This window comes from Pteropus alecto, unplaced genomic scaffold (assembly GCF_000325575.1).
Source record: "Pteropus alecto unplaced genomic scaffold, ASM32557v1 scaffold21, whole genome shotgun sequence".
In the NCBI taxonomy this organism is placed as follows: Eukaryota; Metazoa; Chordata; class Mammalia; order Chiroptera; family Pteropodidae; genus Pteropus; species Pteropus alecto.
Window position 1 is genome coordinate 5371634 of NW_006436282.1, and position 23900 is coordinate 5395533.

General features: G+C 34.0%; 1 protein-coding gene across 1 annotated transcript in view; it reads left to right on the top strand.

Moving 5' to 3' along the window:
- Positions 1-23900, top strand: part of GLCCI1 (glucocorticoid induced 1) — a 91213-nt gene that overhangs the window by 53484 nt on the left and 13829 nt on the right. Inside the window, exons 4-7 of the mRNA XM_015589444.1 lie at positions 4391-4528; positions 11713-11826; positions 16111-16263; positions 20407-20617. Of these exons, the coding sequence (XP_015444930.1) occupies positions 4391-4528; positions 11713-11826; positions 16111-16263; positions 20407-20617 (616 nt within the window). The remainder of the gene's footprint in view (positions 1-4390; positions 4529-11712; positions 11827-16110; positions 16264-20406; positions 20618-23900) is intronic.

A 23900-nucleotide genomic window follows, 5' to 3' on the forward strand; every position in this document is an offset into this window, starting at 1 on the left:
CAATTGTAAACATACAGAAATCAACTGTATGCCTAGATACCTATAACTACGAACAATCCAGAAAATAAGGAACTTCATTACAATTGTACCAAAAAAGATTAAAATATTTAGGGATAAATTTAACAAAATAGTGTAAGACTTATACCTTGAAAACAACAAAACATTGCTGGACAAATTCAAGAAGATTTAAATAAATGGAAAGATTTACTTTTATCATGGATTGTAACAGTCAGTATTATTATTAAGATGGTAATTCTCCCCAAACTAATTCACTGTAATCCCTGTTAAAATCCAAGAATTTTTGTTTTTAGTAGAAATTGACAAGGTAACTCTAAGATTTATGTGGAAATGCAAAGGACCTAGAATGGTCAAAATAATTTTGAAAGCAAGGGAAAAATTGGAGGACTTAAATTACATAATTTTAATAATAATTATAAATGTACATTAAAGAAGTTGGCAAAGTATTAGAATAAAAGAAGATATATAGATAAATGGATCAAACCCTTATATTTATGGTCAGTTGATTTTCAACAAAGGCACCAACATAATTCAATTGAAAGGGACAATGTTTCCAACAAGTGGAGTTGGGATAATTGTATATCCACATGTACGGAAAACTCATAAGCCTTTAATTCTCACTATGGAGAAAAATTAACTCAGAATGGTTCATAGCCCTAAATATAAGCTCTGAAATTATAAAATTTCTAGAAAACCTTGGATTAGGCAAGGCATTCTTAGCTATAACACCCATAGCGAGGCCATAAAAGAAAAAATAATTGAACTTGATTAAAATAAACATTTACACTTCAAAAGACACATCTAAGAGAATGCAAAGGTAAGTCCCAGACTGGAAGAAATATTAGCAAATTATGTCTCTGATATAGGACTTATATGCAGAATATGTAAGGAAGCCGTACCAATCAAAAATAAGACAGTCCACTTAAAAATGGGTAAGACACTTCAATAGAAGTATTTCACCAAAGATGTATGGATGGCAAAAGGTATTCAGCATCATTAGTCACTGGAGAAGTACAAATTTAAAGCACAAGTTACAACTACACACCAGCTACAATGACTAATTAAAAAGACTGACAGTGCCAAGTGTTGGCAGGGATGAAGAGAACCTGGAACCCTCAAATGTTCTTGGGAATATAAAATGGCACGGCCACTTTGGAAAACAATTTCTTTAACAGTTAATCAGAAGCTTAACAAGTAACCCAGGAATTTCATTCCTAAGAGTCTTTATAAGCAAAATGAAAACATGTTTACACTGAGACATGTACACAATTGTTTATAGCAGTTATTCAGAGCAACTGAAGAGTGGAAAATATCAGTCGGTTGGTAAATGGATAAACGAAATGTGCTATATTCATGCAATAGCATACTATTCAGCAATAAAAAGAAACTATACTGAATATTGATACATGCTACAATGTGAGTGAATCTCAAAACATTTTACTAAGTTAAGGGTCAGCAAATTTTTTCTGTGAAAATCCAGATAGTAAATATTTTAGCTTCTGTGGGCCATATTATTTCTGTTGCAGCTATTCAACTCTGCTATTGTAGTGTGAGAGCAGACATAGACAGCATAGAGTAGGTGTGGTTATGTGCCAATAAGTTTTATTTACAAAAATATGTGGCAAGCTAGACTTGGCCTGCAGAGTGTAGTTTGCCAATCCTTATGAAGGCAAAGAAGCCAGATAAATAAGACTACATGTTATGAGTACATTTATATTGAAATGCCAGAAAAGGCAAATTTATAGAAGGACAAAAAGCCCATTAGTGATTGCATGTGACTGGGAGTGGGGCTGAGGGGGTGATGATTGGCAACAAATAGAGTCAAAGCAAATTTTGAAGGTGTTGAAAAAGTTTTAAAACTGCATTGTGATTATTATGCAACTCTGCAAAGTAATTAAAACTTATTGAATTTTACCCTTATAATGGATGAAGTTAATAAGGAAATGTAAATTATACCTTAGTAAAAATGAAAAAGAAAAGACTAGTTATAAAAGGCTGGTGAGATTTCCATGTAATGTCATGAAGATATTAAATTCTATATGTTATATAACTGTGGCTGGAAAAATGATAAGAATACATGGGTAAAGACTAAAAGTAAAATCAGGAATACGTATAATAGATAACAGAATTGGAATTTGAGAAAATTTTGAAAAATGAAGACTATTATTGAAATAGTAATATTTTTAAAAAGTTATGTACTACCAAAATTGAGTGTTTTAAAAAAATAACTTGACCTACTTCCTTGTCATAGGATCAAATTCAGCTGTATTGTATCACATATATACTCTCCCTTTCATAATTTACATCAGGATTTCCGACTCAGATGTCAGTGAAAGCACCTGTATAAATCTGTCTCCACTTTGCTCCAAGCTTAGAAGAACGCAATGTGAAAATTTTTCAAATAAATAAATAAATAAATAAATTCTAGCTATGTTTAAGACAAGGAAAACCCCTGCAGGCCATGAATAGAAAAGAAATCCTTAACGATGAGTGGATATCAATGCCATCTGGCTCACGAACCCAGGTCATGTTGGCCGGGGCTTATGGGAGAATTTTTAAGCCAAAGTTAAGAGAGTATAATATTCCTACACCTTTTAAGAGTGTCTTGCAAATGGCAGGAGATTGGAACTGGGACCATGTTTCTAGGCAGTAAAACTAGGCGTGAAATAACTCCACATGACACTGTTGGTGTTTTCCTGTGGTTCAGAGAGGCAGCTATACAAAAATGGAAATAGTAACCATATGTTGTGTGTGTGTGGCATCTGGAATAGAGCTCTACCCATGTGGGACCAAAGGCCCACAGTTCCTATTTCAAGACCTGCTCTGGAGCTGTGCAGAGGGCTAGTCTGAGCAACTATGACACAACATGGCAGAAAAGAGCTCACAAAGGATAAAACTCTCACATAAAGTAAGCTTGCAAACAAGTATTTTAGGAAATGTAAGGAATCTGTTGCCATAATAGACAACCAATACATTAAATAGGATCATTCACACCTGAGGATATAAAGATAAGAACACAATCCCCAAAAAGAACTTAAAATAAGAAAGTTTAAGAATTTCAAATGAAATAGTTACTTGCAATAAGAGTAGAAGTAAATAAAAGCAGGCTTTTTTTTTTTTTATTCGCAAATCTTAAGTAACAAAAGTTGGTGAAATAAACTCTGGTGGATTAACTTGACATAGCAGAAGAGGGAATTAGTGAATCAAAAGATTCTACTAAGAATTGAAAGTTTGGATAGGCAAATCATCTAGAAAATAGAACAAAATGATAAAGAAGTTTAAACATGAAAAGAAGTTAAGAACCATGTGAAACTGACTTAAGTGTTCTAGAATGTAAAAATAATAAGCATCAAGGAAGAGAAAAATTTTAAAGGTTGAAAATTTGCTAGATCTGGAGAACAATGTGTATCTTTATATTGAGAAAGCCCACTAGCCCCAAGGAGGAAAAACAGGACAAAGTAAAAATTCCAACCTTTAGGTATTTAATGTAATGGAATTGTAGATCAAGGGCAAACACACACACACACTTCTTTGCAATTAGGAAAAAAAGTAAATTAACCTACAAAGAAATGGCAATCAGATCATCAATACATTTATCAGACACTATAATTAATAACACTGTACTATGAGATTGTGGTTTGTGTCCATGTTAAGGAAATGAATTTAAGAGAGACATCATTTTTCTTTATGAGAAGATTAATTTTCTTCCTTTGAATTATGTTTACTGAATTATGTTTGAATTATGTTTATTGTCCCAACCTTTATTTAGATTTTACACACTAATCAAGTATATAAGTGTATTTTTCCATTGCTTAGATATATGGGTCCTTGTTTATATAACACAATTTAAAATTGATTTATATAGCATAACTAGAGTTTAAGAAGTCAGCTAAGTAAATGATAAAGATTTAATTAATATTTATCACTTTTTATGGAGCTTGATTTCTATACATTTAGTAAAGGTAAAAGAACAATGGTAAATTTTTAAGATTTTTTTTCACATACCTCATCAGCCTTTAGTGGCACTGAATTTATTCATAGAATAACATCAAATGAATAAGACTGCTCAGTATTGTACAAAGCATCTAGAATTTCAAAAGAAACAGTAGATAACAATCTGCTTCTTAAAGAACTTAATTACATATTAGGAAAAGCAACTAAGACTTTAAGGGATAATCACAAAAGGGCTTTATATTATTACTTCCCACTCCTTATTCAGTAGGAGAAGTTGTCTCCTGCCTATGGTACAAAACGAGAAACTGATCACCCACACTCCTGTGGTCCCTTGAAGTGAGCATGCTTTCCAGGCACTTATAATAGTCAAAGCTCTAACTTCTTTCATGGTTATAGCTACTCTTCTTCTCCCAACTAGGGCCTACTACAACTGGGTGACTTCATGGGTGAAGGGATCCTGGAGGCTCCTTTTCTGTTTCTTGCTCACCTCCTTCCTAACTCCATAGCTACTGTTTCTGACCCCTCTGGAGTTGGAGCGTGGGGGAGAGAGGGAAAGGTAAGGGGAATAGAAATGTTCCTACTTGACTGGTACTATTATAAGATGCCTGTACATTCCCTGGGCTTGACAGATTTTTAAAATTGACTTTTGTAATTTCATGGGTTCTTTGGAGACCACTGGTTGTTGAGCATTTCTTACATTTCTATCTTTCTGAGTTAGTGAGTCCCTTGTTCTCTAGAATGCTAGAAATAGAATTTCCTAGCTGCAGTGTTCTGTTCACCCTTTTAGGTGGCCCTCTTACATAGGACCTAAGACAGCCTTTCACAGTGACTCTCACGTTCAAATTTCCCAAATGGTTCCTGGGAAACTCTCACAGTTTTTGGTCGGTTCACGTCTGAGAGCTTAGTCTAATTCTAATGTAACAGTGAACGTCTGTTATCCTAGCTCAACATTTTTAGTATCTGGAGTGGGAGTCAGATACCAGTTTATCTGTGTGCAGCATACATCAAACTTTATCTGTGTGCAGCATACATCAAACTTTCCAATTTGTGCCATTAAAATCCCCTCTTCTTTTGACGCAAAGGAGAAAGTACACCCTCTTAGGTCTTGGATTTGATTTTTCCTACTTAGAGTCTAAGAAGTTTGCCTTTTACTATTTCATGGATGCTGGCAGAGGCATGAGACTCCCGGTTTAGAGACAGTGGACTTTGTTATTCACAGCATAGCAAGTATCATCAAGACTGTTGTTTGCATTTGTTCCCCTCAACCCCAGGTGCCATAGGGTAGTGGGGAGGGCCCAAATGGATGCCTGCATATGGAGATCACTTTATAGGAGAGAAACAGAGAGCTTGGGGAATCCGCTGTTCTTATAGTAAGCAGTAGGCAAATCGCTTTATCCCAGGGGGTGACATTCCCAGAGAGAACAAAAATAATACCATTGTGTAATTGTTTTGATTATTTTTTACTATTCCTGATTTTAATAAGATAAATGGAAAAAAGCGGGTTTACTATTCTTAAGTCCTTCAGTGGAAATAAGGAAAAATCATGAGTTGCTTTTTATCTCACCAATGAGCCCTCCTCTCATTAGTAAGATAGTTTTTCTTTGAGGGAACCACCTGGAGCAGTAACAAGCAAATGAAATGATTAGAGATGTTTCTCACTTCTGATCAAATGATTAATAGATATTATTGATGTGGTCTTCCTTTTTTAAGTAAGAAAAATAAAAGTTTCTTTATCATTTTATTTAGAGTATATCTTTTGCCCTAGTATTCTGTTAGTTTTTGGCACTTAAAAAAGTTTTTTTTTTTTTTTAATTATACCATAGTAGGGGAAATAATTGCAATAATGTTTTCTTTGGACCTAAAAGACAACAGTCTGAAGAATTTGACTGTCCCGTTGAAATCAAAAGAATTATGTGATAAACCTTTTAAAAATACTTAATATTTATCTAATAAAGTCTCTGTCTCAATTCAAATTAAATTGTTATACAGATGTTTTGTAATTTTTCATTATTTAAAATTGTATCAAACAGGCACAATTTTTAAGGTCATACAAACTGCTGATCAAAAAAATAGAAACTTATCAGTATGTTACTATGTAGTCAGTTAATTGCTTCATCAAATTTTTGTTTATCTCTATTTCAGTTCCACATCTTGCAATATCTCCATCACTAAGAAAGGAAGTTACTATGCAGAGTGGTTGAGATTATGAGCAAATACGTAGTGACTGGTAGTTACTTGCAGTTGAACATTAACCTAGTATTACTTTCAGCGGTATTGGTAGGTAATAGAAGTTACAAATTAAAGGCTAAAGGACTAGATCTGCCATTTATTAGCTGTGTTACATTAGGAAAGGCCTTTTATTTTTGAGAGTGTCTCCTAGTCTGTAAAAGAAAGAGATACAATAAGTCTGGGGTCACGTGGGTTTGTGAACTGAGTGTTTTTAAATGTTCTGCTGGTACTATTAACATGCCTCTATTGACAAATATGCCTTATTGGTAGTTGTAAATACACTTATGTAGTAAAACTTATTTTACGTGTATAACAGTTGTCCCAAAGCTAGCTATATCTATGGGGATGAATCTGTCTATGAGGATAAATCTGTCTGTCTGTCGCTGGAATAGTGGGTTTGTGTGAGTCTGCATGTGGGCAAGCATGTCTGTGGGTATGGAGGAGTCGATGTGCGTGCAAGTGACCTCTGTATATTTATGTACTTGCACATGTGTGTGCTCTTTATGCATTTATGCATGCATGTGCCTATGTTCATTCATTTGACTTTCATGGAGCTTAATGAATAGCAATTAGTTTATTAAAGTTTGCCTATCGACACTTTAAAATAAAACAGGAAAACAACACTGATTATTCCTATTTATGGAAAGGCATAAAAAAGTTTTAAATTTATATTTTTAGTGTAAGGAAAATTCCTTTGAACACTGTGAAGGGATATAATGTATAAAATTTATTCGTAGACTACAGAAGCTTTCTTTTGAGACAATCTGTATAAGCACTAAATTTTTCACATATTTCATTTTTTCATATAAAAGTGAATAACAGCTTGCGATTCATGACTTCTCAAACTACATTTTCAGAAAAATTTGTTGAGTTAACATCTTTAGTAATAGTTCGGGGTTTTTTTTGTTGTTGTTGTTGTTGTTGTTTTTTGTCTTATTTCAGCTGTTGCCAAAATTTTCATTCCCATTTATATGTCTGCACTTTTTGTAAGATTTATCTCCTTGTGAGTTATGAACTTGATTCTTTAGGCAATACAGAATAGTGGTTAAGATGGCAGATGGGAATTCCACTTCCTAAGTTTAAATATTTATTTCACCACTTAACGGTATGACTTTTACATGTTGAGCAGGCAATTCTTTCTTGAATTATCGCTGTTCTTCTTGTTATAACTTCAAGGGGAGAGACCAGGAGAGACCCTAAAGAACTAATGGCTATTCATTGAGCTGTCATGCTTCCGACGTCACTCTGTGTGACGTTTAGCAAGCTTTTTAACCTTTCTACATATCAATTTCTTCACATATAAGACGGTGATAATAATAGTACCTATCTCATATGCTTTTATTGAAAAATAGACCTCATTCACATAAAAGCACCTTATACAAATATAAGGTGACAGAAACTTAACTTTGGGTGGCAAACACAATACAACATGGATGTTATGTATTAATGAACTGTATACTTGAAACCTATATAATTTTATTAACCAATGTCACCCCCAATGAATTTAATAAAAAAAAGAATGCGGCCTTTAAAAAAAAGCAAGTGGCAGACTACTTCCTGATCTTGAGCTAGCTCTCTTTTAATTTTTTTTCTTTTATTCTAAAAGCTCCAGGGTGCTGCTTCCCTTCCTACTGCTACCACTTAGTCCTTTTAGGTTGAGATTTCTCATTGCCCTGGCCTACCGTGGAATAGAGTTCATTCTGAGAAATATTTCCCTCCCTTTCAGTACTTGAGGCAAAAATACTCAACCAGTCCTGTGGGGCTAAGAGTTTAGTATTGTTTTATTTTGTTTTTAAATGTTCACAATAGTAGGGGAAACTAACAGGATAAAAATAGCAAACAAGGGCATGTTATCGAGTTTCCAAAAATTTATAATAAAATGTGTTCCTTGTTCTCAGATTTTAAGTGGGATCAGGGCCCGATTTTTCTTTATCTAATTCCACAATGGTTTAGTCATCCTTTGTGAGTATTTATGCTAATCCTTCTGTCTACAATTATTATTTCTTCTTCGTGACTCCAAGTCACTTATTCCCAAACTTTTTAAGAGTTTGCAGCTCACATGTTTGGGTTCCCTTTCATGGTTAAAAGATGGCTCCTCTCTCTTCTTAATTTTTCCTTAAAACTTAGTGAAGTATAATTGACATGTAACATTGTATAAGTTTAAGATATACAATGTAATTATTTTATGTATATATCAGATCGTCACCACAAAAAGGTTAGTTACACATTCATGGCCTTACATACTATTTTTGTGTGTAGTGAGAACTTTTAAGATCTATTCTCTTAGCAATTTCAAATATGCAGTGTAATATCGTTAACTGTAGTCACCATGCTGTACATTGTCCCCAGAGTTTATTCATCTTATAACTGGAAGTTTGTACCCTTTAACCATATTCACCCATTTCCTGCCCCCTACTCCACCTCTGGCAACCACCAATCTGCTCTCCATTTCTGTATTTTTTTTTTTTTTTTAGGTTCTGCCTATAAATGAGATCATACAGTGTTTGTCTTTCTTTGTCTTATTTCACTTTAGTGTAATACTCTCAAGCTTGATGCTTAATTTTTTTCTTAAGGTCACAGAATAGCTAATATATATTTAGAAACACGAAGTAAGAGTCATCTATATTTTAGTTTTAAAAATCCAGTCATTGTGACTTAGTGTTCCTTTTTTAAAGGAAAATGGTATGGTCATTTCAACATCGTAACCAGGGTGGGCAGGCCCACCAACGTGAGGACTGAGAGTTTCTCTGTGATGCGAAGGAGTGTGGGCTTTCGAGAGCCACTCTTACACAGAGGATTAGAGCTGTGAATGTGGTGGGAGGGGTGTGTGGGGAGGTGGAGATTACAGTTTCCTTTTGTATCTTCTTCCCAGAGGACACATTTGTGTCTACTCTCCAGTGGTACCAAGGTAAGGAAGAAGTGATGGCTTTGGATGGCCAAGGGAAAAGAGAAAGGAAATTCTAAGTAAAAGCTGTGGAAGGTGAGAGCATTTGCAGTTGTTATGTAGATCTGCCTCTCTTCTGAACGTGTTGTACTTAACACAGGAACCTCCCGTATTCTGAAGCAAAGGAGGATTTATGGTGTCTTTCTTCATTTTACATAGTTCTTGACGAAAATTTGTAATGTTCTGAGTATATATATCTAGGAAGATGAGCTTCACTTTTACCCTAATCACTACTGAAAAATAAATAGGAGCATAACTTATATTCCAAAGATAAATAGTATTGTGTGAAAACCATAAGCGTGCATATTAAATTGATAGTCCAAGCAAAGTAAGATGTATACCATGATGCAGACTTTTTGTTTTCAGAGGTTTGTTAAAGCTGTTTAGAACAAAAAGTTTTCTCTTGTTTTGATGTTTCAAAGGCCCTTATTTTCATTTGTTTATTTTTAAAGATATTTTAAAAATGAAAAAGTACAAATTGCCTTGATTAATCTCTAAGCATTATGGGCTCTTCTATATAAAAGCTCTTGCTATTTTTGAAATACCACTAAACATCATTAATACTCTGAAAACACTTAATTTTATACCTCTATCCTAATTAAATGACTTGTACAATTTGAAATTCTGTTTATTTTTATCATAAAGAATAATCTGTCTCAATTTATAATAATTACTTACTAATTTTTATTTTTTTCTCACGAAAATTAATGTTCTCTAGAAGAAAGTTATGTAATTACAACAGAGCACAGGAACACAAATAATAACATAGATAATCTTATTTGTATATCTTTGCAAGGATGTTATACGAGAGCTCTGTAAGCTACAAGGAGCATTAAAAGACTACAAGAATCAAAAGATCTCGATATAAAAGAAAGGATATAAATTATTCCTTTGTTTAGGTGCTTTATTTCCTTCCATGCTGTTTATCTTTTATTTGCCACAGGTAAAAGTTAGTTTCCCAAGCAACCTATATACTTTTTCGCTTGAACATTTATAAGCTTTAATAACAACTGTCTGTTTTGCTTTTTATTGCTATTGGTTATTCAAGGTAAACATTTAGCTAATATTAAAATACATTGCTTTATCTCTTTGAAGGAATCAATATATTTCAGAGACTTGACTTCGTATTTATACTTTGCCTAATAGGTGACATAAAACTGGGCTCCTTATATATAGTTTTTTAAGAAATTACTGTTAATCGATCTCATCTTTTCTATAAGGGAAGTAATACCAATATTAAATAACTTCCCCCAGACTGCTAATGATTCCCTTTAAAATGCTCAGGAATATTTTACTCCTGGTCTAGCACACTTTAAGTGATTATACATCACCTAAAATATATTAGTAGTTTAATGACTTCTAAGCCATATTATAGTAAATGACTTTTCTCTTAAACTTGCGAGTGTTACCATACCACTTAGAATAAACTCTAAGTTATATTTGTTTCTAAAAGTTGTGTTATTCTAGCCAAGTGTCTGTCAATGGATGAATGGATAAAGAATATTATTCAGCCACGAGAAAGGAGGAAATCCTGCCACTTACAACATGAATGAACCTTGAGGGCATTATGCTAAGTGAAATAAGTCTGATAGAGAAACAGATACTGTATGATCTCAATTGTATGTGGGACCTAAAAAGCCAAACTCATAGAAATAGTAGAGTGGTGATTGCCAGGGGCTGGAGGGTGGAGGGAATGGTGGTTGTTCAAAGGGTAAATACTTCCAGTTATAAGATGAATAAGTTCTGGGCATCTAATGTAGAGCCTTTTCATTATAGTAATATTGTATTACATATTTGAAAATTGCTAAGAGTAAATCTCAAATCACACACACACACACACACACACACACACACACACACACGCACACAAATTGTAATTATGTGATGAGATGGAGGTGTTAGCTAATGCTTTTGTGGTATTATTTTGTAATATATAAATGTAGCAAATATATCAACAGGTTGTATACCTTAAACTTACAGGATGTTTATGTAAATTATATCTTAATAAAGCTGAAAAATAAGTTGTATGACTAAAGAGTAATATATAGTAACATATTAAGTAGTAATTAATTATTAATACTAAATGCTTTGATTTTCCTTACCACTGAGATCTACAATTTTAAAGTGATTAGTAATTGATAAACCAAATAGATTTTATTTATATAAGATGGGAACTTAGGAGCTAATGCTGTCCTTATATTAAGAGAGTGGGTTTGACTTTAATCAAATGCATGTGAGATACTAGTTTTCACCTTACAAAAAGTAGTTGAAGATATTTCTGGTGTTACAAACGTAAAATCTGAAATAATCTGGGGAAATTTAGTCTGTGTATTTACCAACAGTATTATTTAAATTGTGCAAGTGAGGCATTTGTAGCTTATATTTATTTATTTCCAATAGTCTTAATCATAGAAACTTGGAAGAATAAATCATCGTAGTGAAATACTATCCTCTTGAAACCTTTGAGAAGTTAATTTATTAATATCCAAAAATTAAAGAAGTAAGTACTTAAAATTGGTAATCACTTTTGTTCTCTTCGTGCTTCTTTTCTGCTCTCTCCAAAGCAGATTGCCAAACTGAGGCAGCAGCTACAACGTAGTAAACAGAGTAGTCGGCACAGTAAGGAGAAAGATCGGCAGTCACCTCTCCATGGCAACCATATAGCAATCAGTCATACTCAGGTGGGCTAACTTCTTGTTCATATTCGAATAATTCCTTTTAGAGGGTTCATTATAAAAAGAGAATCCACCATTTTAGGATTTAAAAAGTTCATTTAAATCTCTAGCTTTACTAAATTACTACTGTTTGTTAAATTGCATAAGAAGTTTTTTGTTTTGTTTTCTGTTTTGTTTTAGCTATATGTGTAATCTTTTAATAACAGATATAAGAGTGTAGTGGTCTCAAGGATGATCAGTACTGGCCTGGGCTGAAATCCTAGCTCATTTACTTATTAAGCAACGATAGGCATTATCTCATTTAGTCTTCCTAACCTTAACTCTTCTATCTCTGTTGTCCTTATATATTTTGTCCCTACTTTACATATGAAGAAATGGAGGATTACAGTTTTGTTGGGGTCCCCCCCACACACAGAAACTAATACATCCCATGGAACAAAATTTGGGAAGGGCATGTCTAGACCAAATTAACTTATAAATATTGATATAAATTTTAGTAAATTAAATAAACCTGAGTAGTGCATATAAACAAGTCCAATTAGGAGTTGTTTCACAAATGTAAGGATGATTCAACATTAGGAAATGTAGTAGGTTAGTTCATTGCATCAGAAGGTCAAAATAGATCTGAAAAATACTTGATAAAAACTATGTTCATATGTGACAAAAACATTTAAAAATAAGACACTTTCTAATGTGACTAACTGCAAATGTAGTTAAGTGAGATTCTACCAATAAAATATTGGAAGCATTTCTGTTATAATAAAAATCAAGTCATAGATGTCTGTAATTATTGATGTTATTTGCTAGTTGTATAGAGGCTCTAGACAGCACAATGAGAAAAAGAAATAATTGTTATCACTAGTTGTATATGATATTGCATATTAAAAAATCAAAGTGAATGAACTAAACTATTATAACTGATAGTAAGATAGCTAAAGTGGAAGATACTGACAATACCAAGTGTTGTTGAGGATGTGGAACAACTAGAACAGCCACACATTGCTGGGAACACAAAACGTTACAGCCACTTTGGAGAACAGTTTGGCATTTTCTTAAAAAGTTAAATGTTCTGACCATGTAGCCTAGCAGTTCCACTCTTTGGTATCTGTCCACGAGGAATAAACATGGCATGTTCACACAAAGACTTGTACATTAGTGTTCATGAAGGTATTATTCATAAGAGTCAAAAATGGAAATAAATATCCATCAGCGAGTGAACAGATAAACAACATTTCATACATCCTTACAACGTGATACTATTTAGCAGTAAAACAGAAGGAGCCACTGATACAAGGTTGAATCTCAAAAGCTTGCCAAGTGAAAGAAGTAAGGAGCAAAAGGCTGCTTACTGTATGATTTGTTATGTTAAATTCTCAAAAAAGCAAAATCATAGAGACAGAAAGTGTTAGGGGTAGGAATTGACTTTAGAGAGGCCTCAGGGTTCTAAATTTTGATCATACTCATAATTGGATGACTATATATATTTACAAAGCTTAGTGAACTGCATACATAAAATGGGAGGATTTTATTGTATGCCATTTGCACGTCATCAGAGCTGTAAAACATATGCAATGAGCAATCAAGCCTTAGAAACTTCAAGTGAAAATTCACATATGCCTTCCTTTTTCTTCTTAATCTGATAGAATTAATATATTATTCTTACTTTATTTCAAGAACCTTTTCTGTTAAGACCGCAATGCATTTATAGTAGATCTGTTGACTCGTTGACTTAACAAAAAAGACCATATGCTTGTTCGAATTTACACTGAACTTTTTGGCATTATGGTAATGTGTAAAAATCATTAACTTTTACTATACGTACTGAGCTTATTCGTAGGTGAAATGCGAAGTCTAGAATGTGCTTTAAAATACTCCAAGAACAGAAAAAAAAGAATGTTTAGATAAAATAAGATTGGCAAATGTTGATAGTTTTTGAAGCTGGATGATGTGTACCTGAAAGGTTCATTATGCTGTTCTGTTTAATTATGATTATAATTTTTATAGTAAAAAGGAAAAACCAAGAACTTAATGATATGATTAAGTAAAGTATAAACATAAAAATCCGTACTTTTCTCTTATACTAGTAAAGGTAAACTACTGTACCATCCACTTATAACACTTCTAGCACCAAATGTGTGGGGTTTTTTTTCCACACCAGCCAATTCTCCAACTCTGCAGACACCAACTGAATGTCCTACAGTTCAATTATAACACTATGTACCTGGAGTTAGCACAGACCCCGCAGGTTAGGGACTCAGCCCCACGAGACTGCCCTCGCCTGCAGATGCCATTTGCAGGTCCCAGGTTGTCATCTGTACTTCTGACCACAGAAGTGACTTCCATAACCCCATCTTCCGGTTCAATAATTTGCTGTAATGGCTCACAGAACTCAAGGAAACACATTTATTGGTTTATTTTAAAGGATATTATAAAGGATACAGATGAATAGCCAGATGAAGGGGGAACATCGGGCCGAGTCCGGAAATGTCTCGAGTGCAGGAGCTCTGTCTCCATGGAGTTAGAGTACACCACCCTTCTGGCACGTGGACATGGACATGTGTTCACCAACCTGGAAGCTCTCTGAGCCCGTAGAGATTTGGGGATTTTTATGGAGGCTTCATCACATAGGCATGATCCACCATTAACTCAGTCTCCAACCCCTCTCCCCTCCCCAGAGGATGAGGGGTGGAGATGACAGTTCCAGGCTTCTAATCATAGCTTGGCCTTTCTGGTGACTAGCCCCCATTCTGAAGCTGTCCAGGAACCCACCAAGAATTGCCTTATTATAACAAAAGGCTCTTGTTCCTGTCACTCGGGAAATTACAAGAATTTTAAGAACTTTGTATCAGGAGCCAGGAGCAGAAACCAAATACATATTTCTTAATTATGTCACAACTTGCAATAACATGTTAGTATAAATAATGGAAAATATAATATGCCTAGAATTAAACTTGAATAAGCAAACTATGAGACTTTATTAAAGATGTGAAATTTAAAATAGAGACATAAATGAGAAATCTTAACACTTTCATGCACAGGGGTCTCAGTATTTTTTAAACAGTAATTTTCCCAAAATTAATGTTAATGTACAAATCGAGTTCTAATGGAAATTTTAAAATAATTGTTTTATTACTTGAAAAGATGTTTTCAGAGGTCATATGGAAAAGTAATGCCAGTGAATAGAAAACAACATTTGAAATTAAAACAGAGCTCCATATAGGGTTTATCAGCTAACAGCTCAAGGAAATCATATATAAAATCCATAAAGAAATGTTGGGGCAGTTTCATTACTACGTGGGGAAAAAATACTACCTCACACCATACACAAAAGTAAATCGTGATGAGTTAAGTATTTTAATATAAGAAAGTACTGAAAGAAAGATAGGTATGATACTAAAGTAAACAGCAAATGTATGATGAGTGACAACTTTAATGTGAATAAAGCTCATGCATCAATAAGAGACAAAGCACATTCACGGGTAGGCGTTCACGGATGGCAGGAGCACAGCACTTAGTATAGGAGTATTATTCATGTGTCAGAGATTAGCAGTCTACCTCATCATGAATCATATACATCAACTTTGATCATTCAGAATAAGATAGAGATCCTACATATATTGTTTTTATTTGTACCTTGTTCATCTTTATTTTCCTTATTTCTTTCTGTTGTGTAAGTTCCTTGCATATCAAAAGGCTTGTCTTACACTTGTTGGTGCCCTCATGGCAGCTATGAGAGGTGGTTAATTTTTGAGAACTCTTCCAAGGGACTTCTGAAAACAACCTAAAAGCTAAGTGAGTGTTGTTGAATTTAACATGGTATTGTCGCCATATTACTTAGTAGTCCAAAAGGTTTTCTTAAATGATTGAAAAAATGGAAATGAAAAAGTCTTGGAGGTAATTGTCACAGTGTTGGAAACACACAGAGCTATACCATAGCATCACATGATACGCTGAACTTACACAGTTTCAACTATGCTTTTTCAGTAAGAATAAAAAAGAGAAAAAAGTTAAACAGTGCAGAAGATTCTGTCTGCCATTCTCCTGGAAAAGTGTACACATTATATAACTATATGTATACACTTGCATAAAGGATTGTTTTGACTCTGATTTTTACTGTGCTTCCTTACTTTAGAACTTGAATTTATGTATGTATATCTGAATTTATATTGTATTTGAAATGTCCAAATAACTCTGCTCATTTGAGTTTCTATTTTCAAATTTACCATGCTCTTTAGTTTTGATTTCTTCAACCACAAATAATTTGATACCAACTTGTCTTTTGTTTTGTAGGCTGCAGGATCAAGATCCGTCCCTATGCCTCTGTCAAATATATCAGTGCCAAAATCGTCTGTTTCACGTGTGCCCTGCAATGTAGAAGGAATAAGTCCTGAGTTAGAAAAGGTATTCATTAAAGAAAATAATGGGAAGGAGGAAGTGTCCAAGGTAAGGTTACATGGGATGTTCGAATCCTCTTTTTTCTTTAATATTGTGAACTGTCTCAAAGCTCTTTTTTTGATAACAGCTTTATTAGTATAATTCACATACCGTACAATTTACCTGTTTAAAGTGTACAGTTGAGTGGCTTTTAATATCTTCACAGAGTTTTACAACCATCACAATTGATTTTACAGCATTTTCATCACCCTCAAAAAAACTCCATACCCTTTAGCAGTCACCCCTCAATTTTCCTCCAGTGGTCCCAGCCCTAGGCAACCACTAATCTACCTTCTCTGTCTACGGATTTGCCTGTTCTAGACATTTCATAGAAATGGAATCATGCAACATATGGCCTTTTGTAACTGGCTTTTTTCACTTAGCATAATGTTTTTAAGTTTCACCTATGTTTTAACATGTGTAAATACTTCATTTTTATTGCCAAATAACACTCAATTGTGTACGGATCTTATTTATTCAGTCATCAGTTGCTGAACATTTGTATTGTTTTTACTTTTGGGCTATTATGAATAATGCTGCCATGAAATTTATATGTAGTTTTTGTGCAAACAGAATGTTTTCATCTCTCTTGGGATGGAGTGGAATTGCTGGTGTGGTAACTCTGTTTAACCTTTGGAGAAACTGCCTGACTGTTTTCCAAAGTGATTGCACTGCACACTCTTTTACATTCCCACCAGCAGTATATGACGGTTCAAATTTCTCCAGCTGTCTCTTTGAGTATAGCCGTCCTGGTGGGCATGCAGTGGTTTCTCATCATGGTGTTGCTAGACATTTACTGATGGCTAATGATATGAAGCATCTTTTCATGTGCTGTTGGCTATTTGTGTATCTTCTTTGGAAAATTGTTTATATTCCTTGCCCTACTTTAAAATTGGTTTATTTGTATTTTTATTACCAAATTGTAAAAGTTCTTTATTTTCTGATGAAAGTCCCTTTTTAGTTATATTATTGGAAAATATCTCCCAATCCTTTGAGTTGCCTTTTCACTTTCTTAATGATGTTCTTTGAAGCACATTTTTAGTTTTGATAAAGTCTGATTTCCTTTTTGCTATTAGTACTTTTGGAGACATATCTAAGAAACCATTGCCTAATCTAAGGACACAGTGATTTATTCTTTTGTTTTTTTAGCTTTCTCTTGTATTTAGGTCTTTAATTATTTTTAAACTAATCAAAAATACTTTATAAATACCTATATTCCAGAAAAGAAATCTAGACAGTACTACCTGTTAACCTGTATTTGACCACATTTTAAAGCTATACTCAACAGAAGAAACCATCAAGTAGCCTTTGACTTAATTATCTCAAAAATTTTTTTGGAACTAAAATATTTAATTTATGTCAAATATTTATCTGATATCTAATAATATGTAGATTTTATAACTTACTTAGAGTTAATCTCAAAATCCAGTCTGTTCAATTTTACATTTATAAAATAAAAAAATAAAACTTCCTTTCCACTCTCAGTATCGCTTAGCAGATATGAGCATTATTTATAGTTTCCTGTATATCCTACCCGATATGTGGTTGTGTGTGTGTGTGTGTGTGTGTGTGTGTGTGCGCGCTGATATATAGTGAATCATCATACGGATGTACCATAATTTAGAAGTCCTCTATTGATGAGTTTTTGGATTGTTTTCAGATTTTTTTGTCATCACAAGAAGTGCTTTAGAAAACATTGTACTCTTGCAAACAATTTCCTGGCAGTGAAATTTCTGGGTCAAAGGATTTGTACATTTTAAATTTTGATAAATATTGCTAAAATTACCCTCCCAAATGCTGTGCCTTTTTACTCTCCCTACACATTTCCTGTTAAATTTTTATTTTATATTTATTTATGCTATAAGAGAACCATTTGGAAATTATGCCATCTCTTAGCTATTTACAGTTAAAATGTTTCCTTATTTACATTAAGTAATATTTAAGAACAGTAATATAAGGAAGTGAAATTCGTCTAATTTTTTGAGGATGAGAAAATCAGTCATACATTTTCTGATTCCTTTAGAACTGGAAAGCAAAACTGCTAGAATATAAAGCTTGCTAACAGCTCTGCTTTTAAATAAGTCATATTCTAATTTCATAGTAGCCATTTTAAAGTTATTCTGGGGTAACCACACTTATAACTAAAATATTAATTTTAGAATTTTTAGATTTATGATTAAGTGTGCCTCAGTTTTAATAAATTAAAATGTCACCAGTAAGGAATCTTCCAGTAGCTAAAAAAAGAAAACTGTCTTGTCTTGTTAAATATATCAATGTTCTAAGCCTTTGTATTTCCCATTATTATTTTATGTAAATATATAGATTTCTGAAGTCCGTTTCATTCTTCTAATTCTTATAACCCCCTTCCCAAAGAGAACAAAAGTTGGTTAAGGAAATTGACATATATTACCAGTTACAGATTAAGAAATGTGAATACAGAAAGATTGTGTTTATCAAATAAGACATGACTAAAAGATAGCTCTAATTCTTAAAAACTTTTTTAGCTACCAATTGGTACATTATTCTTTTCCTGATGCCAATATTGACACTTTTAATACAGTAACATTTTTATTGATTTAAACATATCTAAGTTTTAAGAAATATCTCTTGTCATGGAACTCTCAAATATATTTTCTAAAATGATATTTCTTTATGGGTTGCCCTGAGAACCTCACATATCTTATACTGATCATACAGTCTTGTTCAAAAAAAAAAAAAAAAAACTGCACCAATGATTTATTCATTGTTCCTTCTGAGATTACTTAGTAGAGTCGTAATTAAAACCTAAATTTAGTTAAATAAGAGAAAAAGTTGTAAAAAATAAAGTAACATTTTCTTAGCATTTGACCAAAAACTTAATATTTCTTTAAGAATATTTCTTTCCTAAATCAAAAGTTTTACTTTTTCAATTGATTTACAAAATGAACTAAAATTTTATAATGTATTCTCTTACAGTAGAGTTGTCATTGTCAGGTTGTGAAGATGGCATAGTTTTGCATAAATGAAGTTTTTATTTCAGTAAAGTCACTTAAGTTGTTTGTTGTAAGGGGAAAAATACATTTTGAACCTTGCCTCATTTTCTTATTCCATTTTCTCTCTGACAGTGTTTCTAAAAATTCTGAAATGACAAAGCTCAGAGTAAGAGCAATAAATAGTGAAAATAAGTTGTAAATAAAATTTAGAGTAAACTGATTCTTTTTCCTAGCATTACAGTGTTGTCTACACAATAACAAAATATTTTACGTATATAGAATTTTATTTTTTGACCTTTTTTGGCACACAGATGAGGAAAATGGAGTAAGAGCTATCCTTACAGCAGAAGCAGAGCAGAAAGAGTTTACTAGTGCAGAAGCTCTGATGCCATTTAATTAGCCATGTCACCACGTTCTCTGAACTATATAGGTCCTTTATTTGTGAAGACATTAGACTAATGAGCTTTAAGGTCTTATCAGATTCAAAATATATGATTCTGTGATTATAGTTTCGTGTCTATTTCTTTTTCATGCCACTCAGAACAGTGCATTGGCACTGACAAAATTATTAGTAGTCCTTCTCAGGTGGATACCACATTAGTAGAATTGTTCTGAGTTATGTTAATGTCCTTCATTGAATGCTAATAGAATAAAACTCATTTTATTAGAGATTTTGGGTTTCTAGCTGTCAGACTTAAGAAAGAACGAACAAACTTTCATACCTGTGAATATGAGATTTCACTTTTCTTACTAGCAAGTCAAAGTGATTTCTTGAGCAGGTCGGTGAATTCATTCAGCATATATCTATTGGATGTCTGTGTGTCAGACACAGTGCTTGGTGTTAGCGGTTACAGTATTAAAAGAAGCCCCTGTCCTCGAAGAGTATCATGGGAAGTGCTAACCTACGAATAAGGACAGACAATTAGGGAGTTTTTAAGACAATTTATCCTTAGTATTTTAAAACCTAACCGTTTTGGGATTTAAAATAAATTTTTCCTTCAATAAAGATAACATGGCAGAAATGAACTTAGGGCGCAAGATTGATATCTTTATTCTCTGAAGAATCAATTATGGTGATGCTAGTAATAGAATATGAAGTCAAAGGAAGTGCCACGTGTTCTCTGTATGAATCAGATGTGTGCGCTGCCGTTCGCATGTTTAATGGTGATTCCTCTTCCAGCCATTGGATATACCGGACGGTCGGAGAGCCCCACTGCCGGCTCACTACCGGAGCAGCAGCACTCGCAGCATCGACACTCAGACCCCCTCTGTCCAAGAGCGCAGCAGCAGCTGCAGCAGTCATTCCCCCTGCGTCTCTCCCTTCTGCCCCCCGGAATCCCAGGATGGCAGCCCTTGCTCCACAGAAGATCTACTCTATGATCGTGATAAAGGTAAGAATGAAATCATCCACTTAGAGGGTTTGTCGTAGGGCCTTGCTCATTTTACTTTCTTTGTCTTAGATCATTACATCATCTTTTTTTTCTTTTGTTGAACAGTGGGATTGTAAAGGACTGGTTAATCTAGGTTTGTTTGTTCATTGGTTTCATATACCCCCTTCTTTGTGACTCTTACAAACATCTTCCATAAATGTGTCAGAGAAGCACAGCGCATGGTTCTAAGAGCTAATGAAAGCTATAAAATAGAGTATGTACAGCTTCACATCACATAACACACAGGTTTTTCCTTGGTATCTTCCAGAACTAAAGATGGTTATAGTAGAGTTTATATTTCACATGCCTAAAGTTAGATTTCATAATCAAATCGATTTGGGAGGAAGTGATTTCTAAAACTGCTGTTGGATCAATGAGTATATTTTTAACCAAGTAGATAAAGTTTCATGAGTACCTATAGGACATCAGGGATTATATTATGGTATGTACATCAATTATTAAACACAAGTAAGAGGGCAGAACCTCTGGGATTTTTGTTGCTCGTGTTCCCTGTATTTTCCTGTCCTGGTGTCGGGCCCGTGGCAACCACCACTCTCTTTTTTCAGTTTCTGGCCACCTCAGACCTAGACACAGAAGGCAACGAAGATTGCCCATCTCCCACCTTCCCAGCTACTTTCAAAGAAACACTGAACTTTTTTTATAACACATTTACTGCTTCTCACCATAGAGAAATAGATCATAGGTCTATGTCCTGATTCGACCCCCAAGCCCCTTAATTTGTTTTATTTGGGAGAATTTTTACACGTAAAGTACCTAGATCTTAAGTGCTCAGCCCAGTGAATTTTTACATGTGTATGCACTCAGTGAAACCACTACCTAGATCAATATACAGAACATTTTTAGCACCCCAGAATGCTCCCTCACCCCACTTCCCAGGCAGTATCCTTCCCCTCCCTACCTGGAAGTAAACACTATTCTAATTTCTATCACCATAAACTAGTTTTCCTCTGTTACTGAATTTCATAGAAATGGAATGGTATAGTGTGGATTCTTTTGTGTCTGGTTTCTTTTGTTCATCATTATGCCTAACTCTCTGCTGTGGTGTACGTGGAAGCTACTTTGGATTTTGTCCTCTGTTCCTATTTCTGTGAGTGGATCTCAACAGTTCTCCCCTTTCTTTTCACCCCTTCATTATTGAAAGCCTGTGAACGCCCTTACACCATTAAGGTGTGTCGAAGGCAGTATAGTACCTTAGGCATCTCTTTGCTTCTCATCATAAGTGGGGAGTCTCTATTTTGTAGAACGTCAGACTAGGAAACTTTCATTTCACTGAGGCATCCTACCAGAGCGAATACCTTTAGTCCCTCCCTCACATCATTTTACTATGAATGTTTCTCAGTAAAACAAACAAGAAAACGCCTTGCTTGTGGTAGGAACGTTTGTTTTGAAGGTAAATGGAAATGTTAAATAATAGTAACTTGTTTGGGGCCACACGGGTGATAAATGGCAAAACAGTTCTAATCGATTCCAAAACCCGTATTCTTTGTTATACCAGTAGAAGAGAGAAGTGCATTGCAGATTGACTACTTTTGCTGCTTATTAGTAATTGGTTTAAAATGAAAAGTAAAAATAACAGTGATAGTAGGTTGAGGCAGTTAATTCTGGAGTTTTGTTTGCTTCTAAGTTTAATACTGTGGATAATTGAAAGACACTGAACCAAAAAAGAAATGTATTAAGCTGACAGACGAGTTCCATTCTGGTTAACTGGTTGTGAGATTGCCTTCAGGGCTTCTAAGTCACTGTATTCCATGAGGCAGATAAATGTGTGGTTTCTGCAGTTCAAAAGAGGTATTCACTTAGATTCTAAGTTTAAAATAGTATATGTTTTTAATATCTTTTTCCTGAAGATTTATAATGTTTTATAATGAGAAGGTATATTCATGTCACTCTCCTGCAAGGTCTTTTCGACACTAAAATATCAGATTTAAGATCCTCACTGGCTGCGACACACAGAAATGGATTTGAGTCCTATAAAGTTTTGGGCATAAAACTTGCATTAATTCTCAAGGATTCAATAAATGGTAGCTGCTGTGGTAGAAATAATCATCATTATTAATCCCTGTTAGCTCCCCAGGCTCTTCAGGAAAAATGCAAACTATTTACTTTTTCTCTACAACTTAGCCAAAACTTCCCTCTCTGGCCTAATTCTGTCAATTATCTAATAATTTGAGATTTTTTTCCAGTTTTATTAAGATTTAATTGACATAGAACATCGTGTAAGTTTAAGATGTACAATGTGATGACTTGATACCTGTATATACTTTGAAATGTTTACCACATAAGGTTGATTAACACATTTATCACCTCATAATTACCATTTTGTTGTTGCTACCATGAGAGCATAAAAGCTCTACTCTCATAGCAGCTTGCAAGTATACAACACAGTATTGTTAACTGCAGTCAACATGCTGTGCATTAGATCCCCAGAACTCATTTATCTTAAAACTGAAAGTTTGTACCCTCAACCAACATCCACCCATTTCCTCAGCCCCTGGCAGCCACCTCCCTACTCTGTTTCTATGAGTTCAGTGTTTTTAAGATTTCACATATAAATGAGATCATACAGTTCTCTGTGTGACTTATTTCACTTAACATAATGCCCTCAAGGTCTATCCATGTTGTTGCAAATGGCAGGGTTTCCTCCTTTTTTGTGAATGAATAATATTCTATTGTATATTTTCTTTATCCATTCATCTGTCAGTGGACACTTAGGTCGTTCCACATCTTCGCTGTTGTGAATAATGCTACAGTGAACATGGGAATGCAGATGTCTTTTTGAGATTGTGTAATCTGAATTCTTAGACAAATTAGACCTTTTCCTAAGATTGCCTGTCTTCATGTATTTTCCTCTATGCCCTTTTATTCCATACTAGTCATCCACCTGATAACACAAATGTCTTTTCTTTCTTCTGTTCTTTTTGGATTTTTTAAAAAATACAAAATGAGAACATTGGTTCTGATCATCTCTAAGGCAAATAGTTTTTTCCTAATAGTTAAAAAATATATTTCTTAGTACAATTGAGTGATAATACCTACCTCATATCATTCCTGGGGTTAAATGAAATATTGTGGCAAAGGGCTTAGCACAACCCTTGGTACCTGGTAAAAACTCACTATGTGTTGTTGGGTATGGCTAATAGTGATTTATTTTAAAAATCTCTTTAGAAATTATGGAAATCTCAGAATCATTTAAGACATTTTTCTGTTTTCTACGGGACTACTT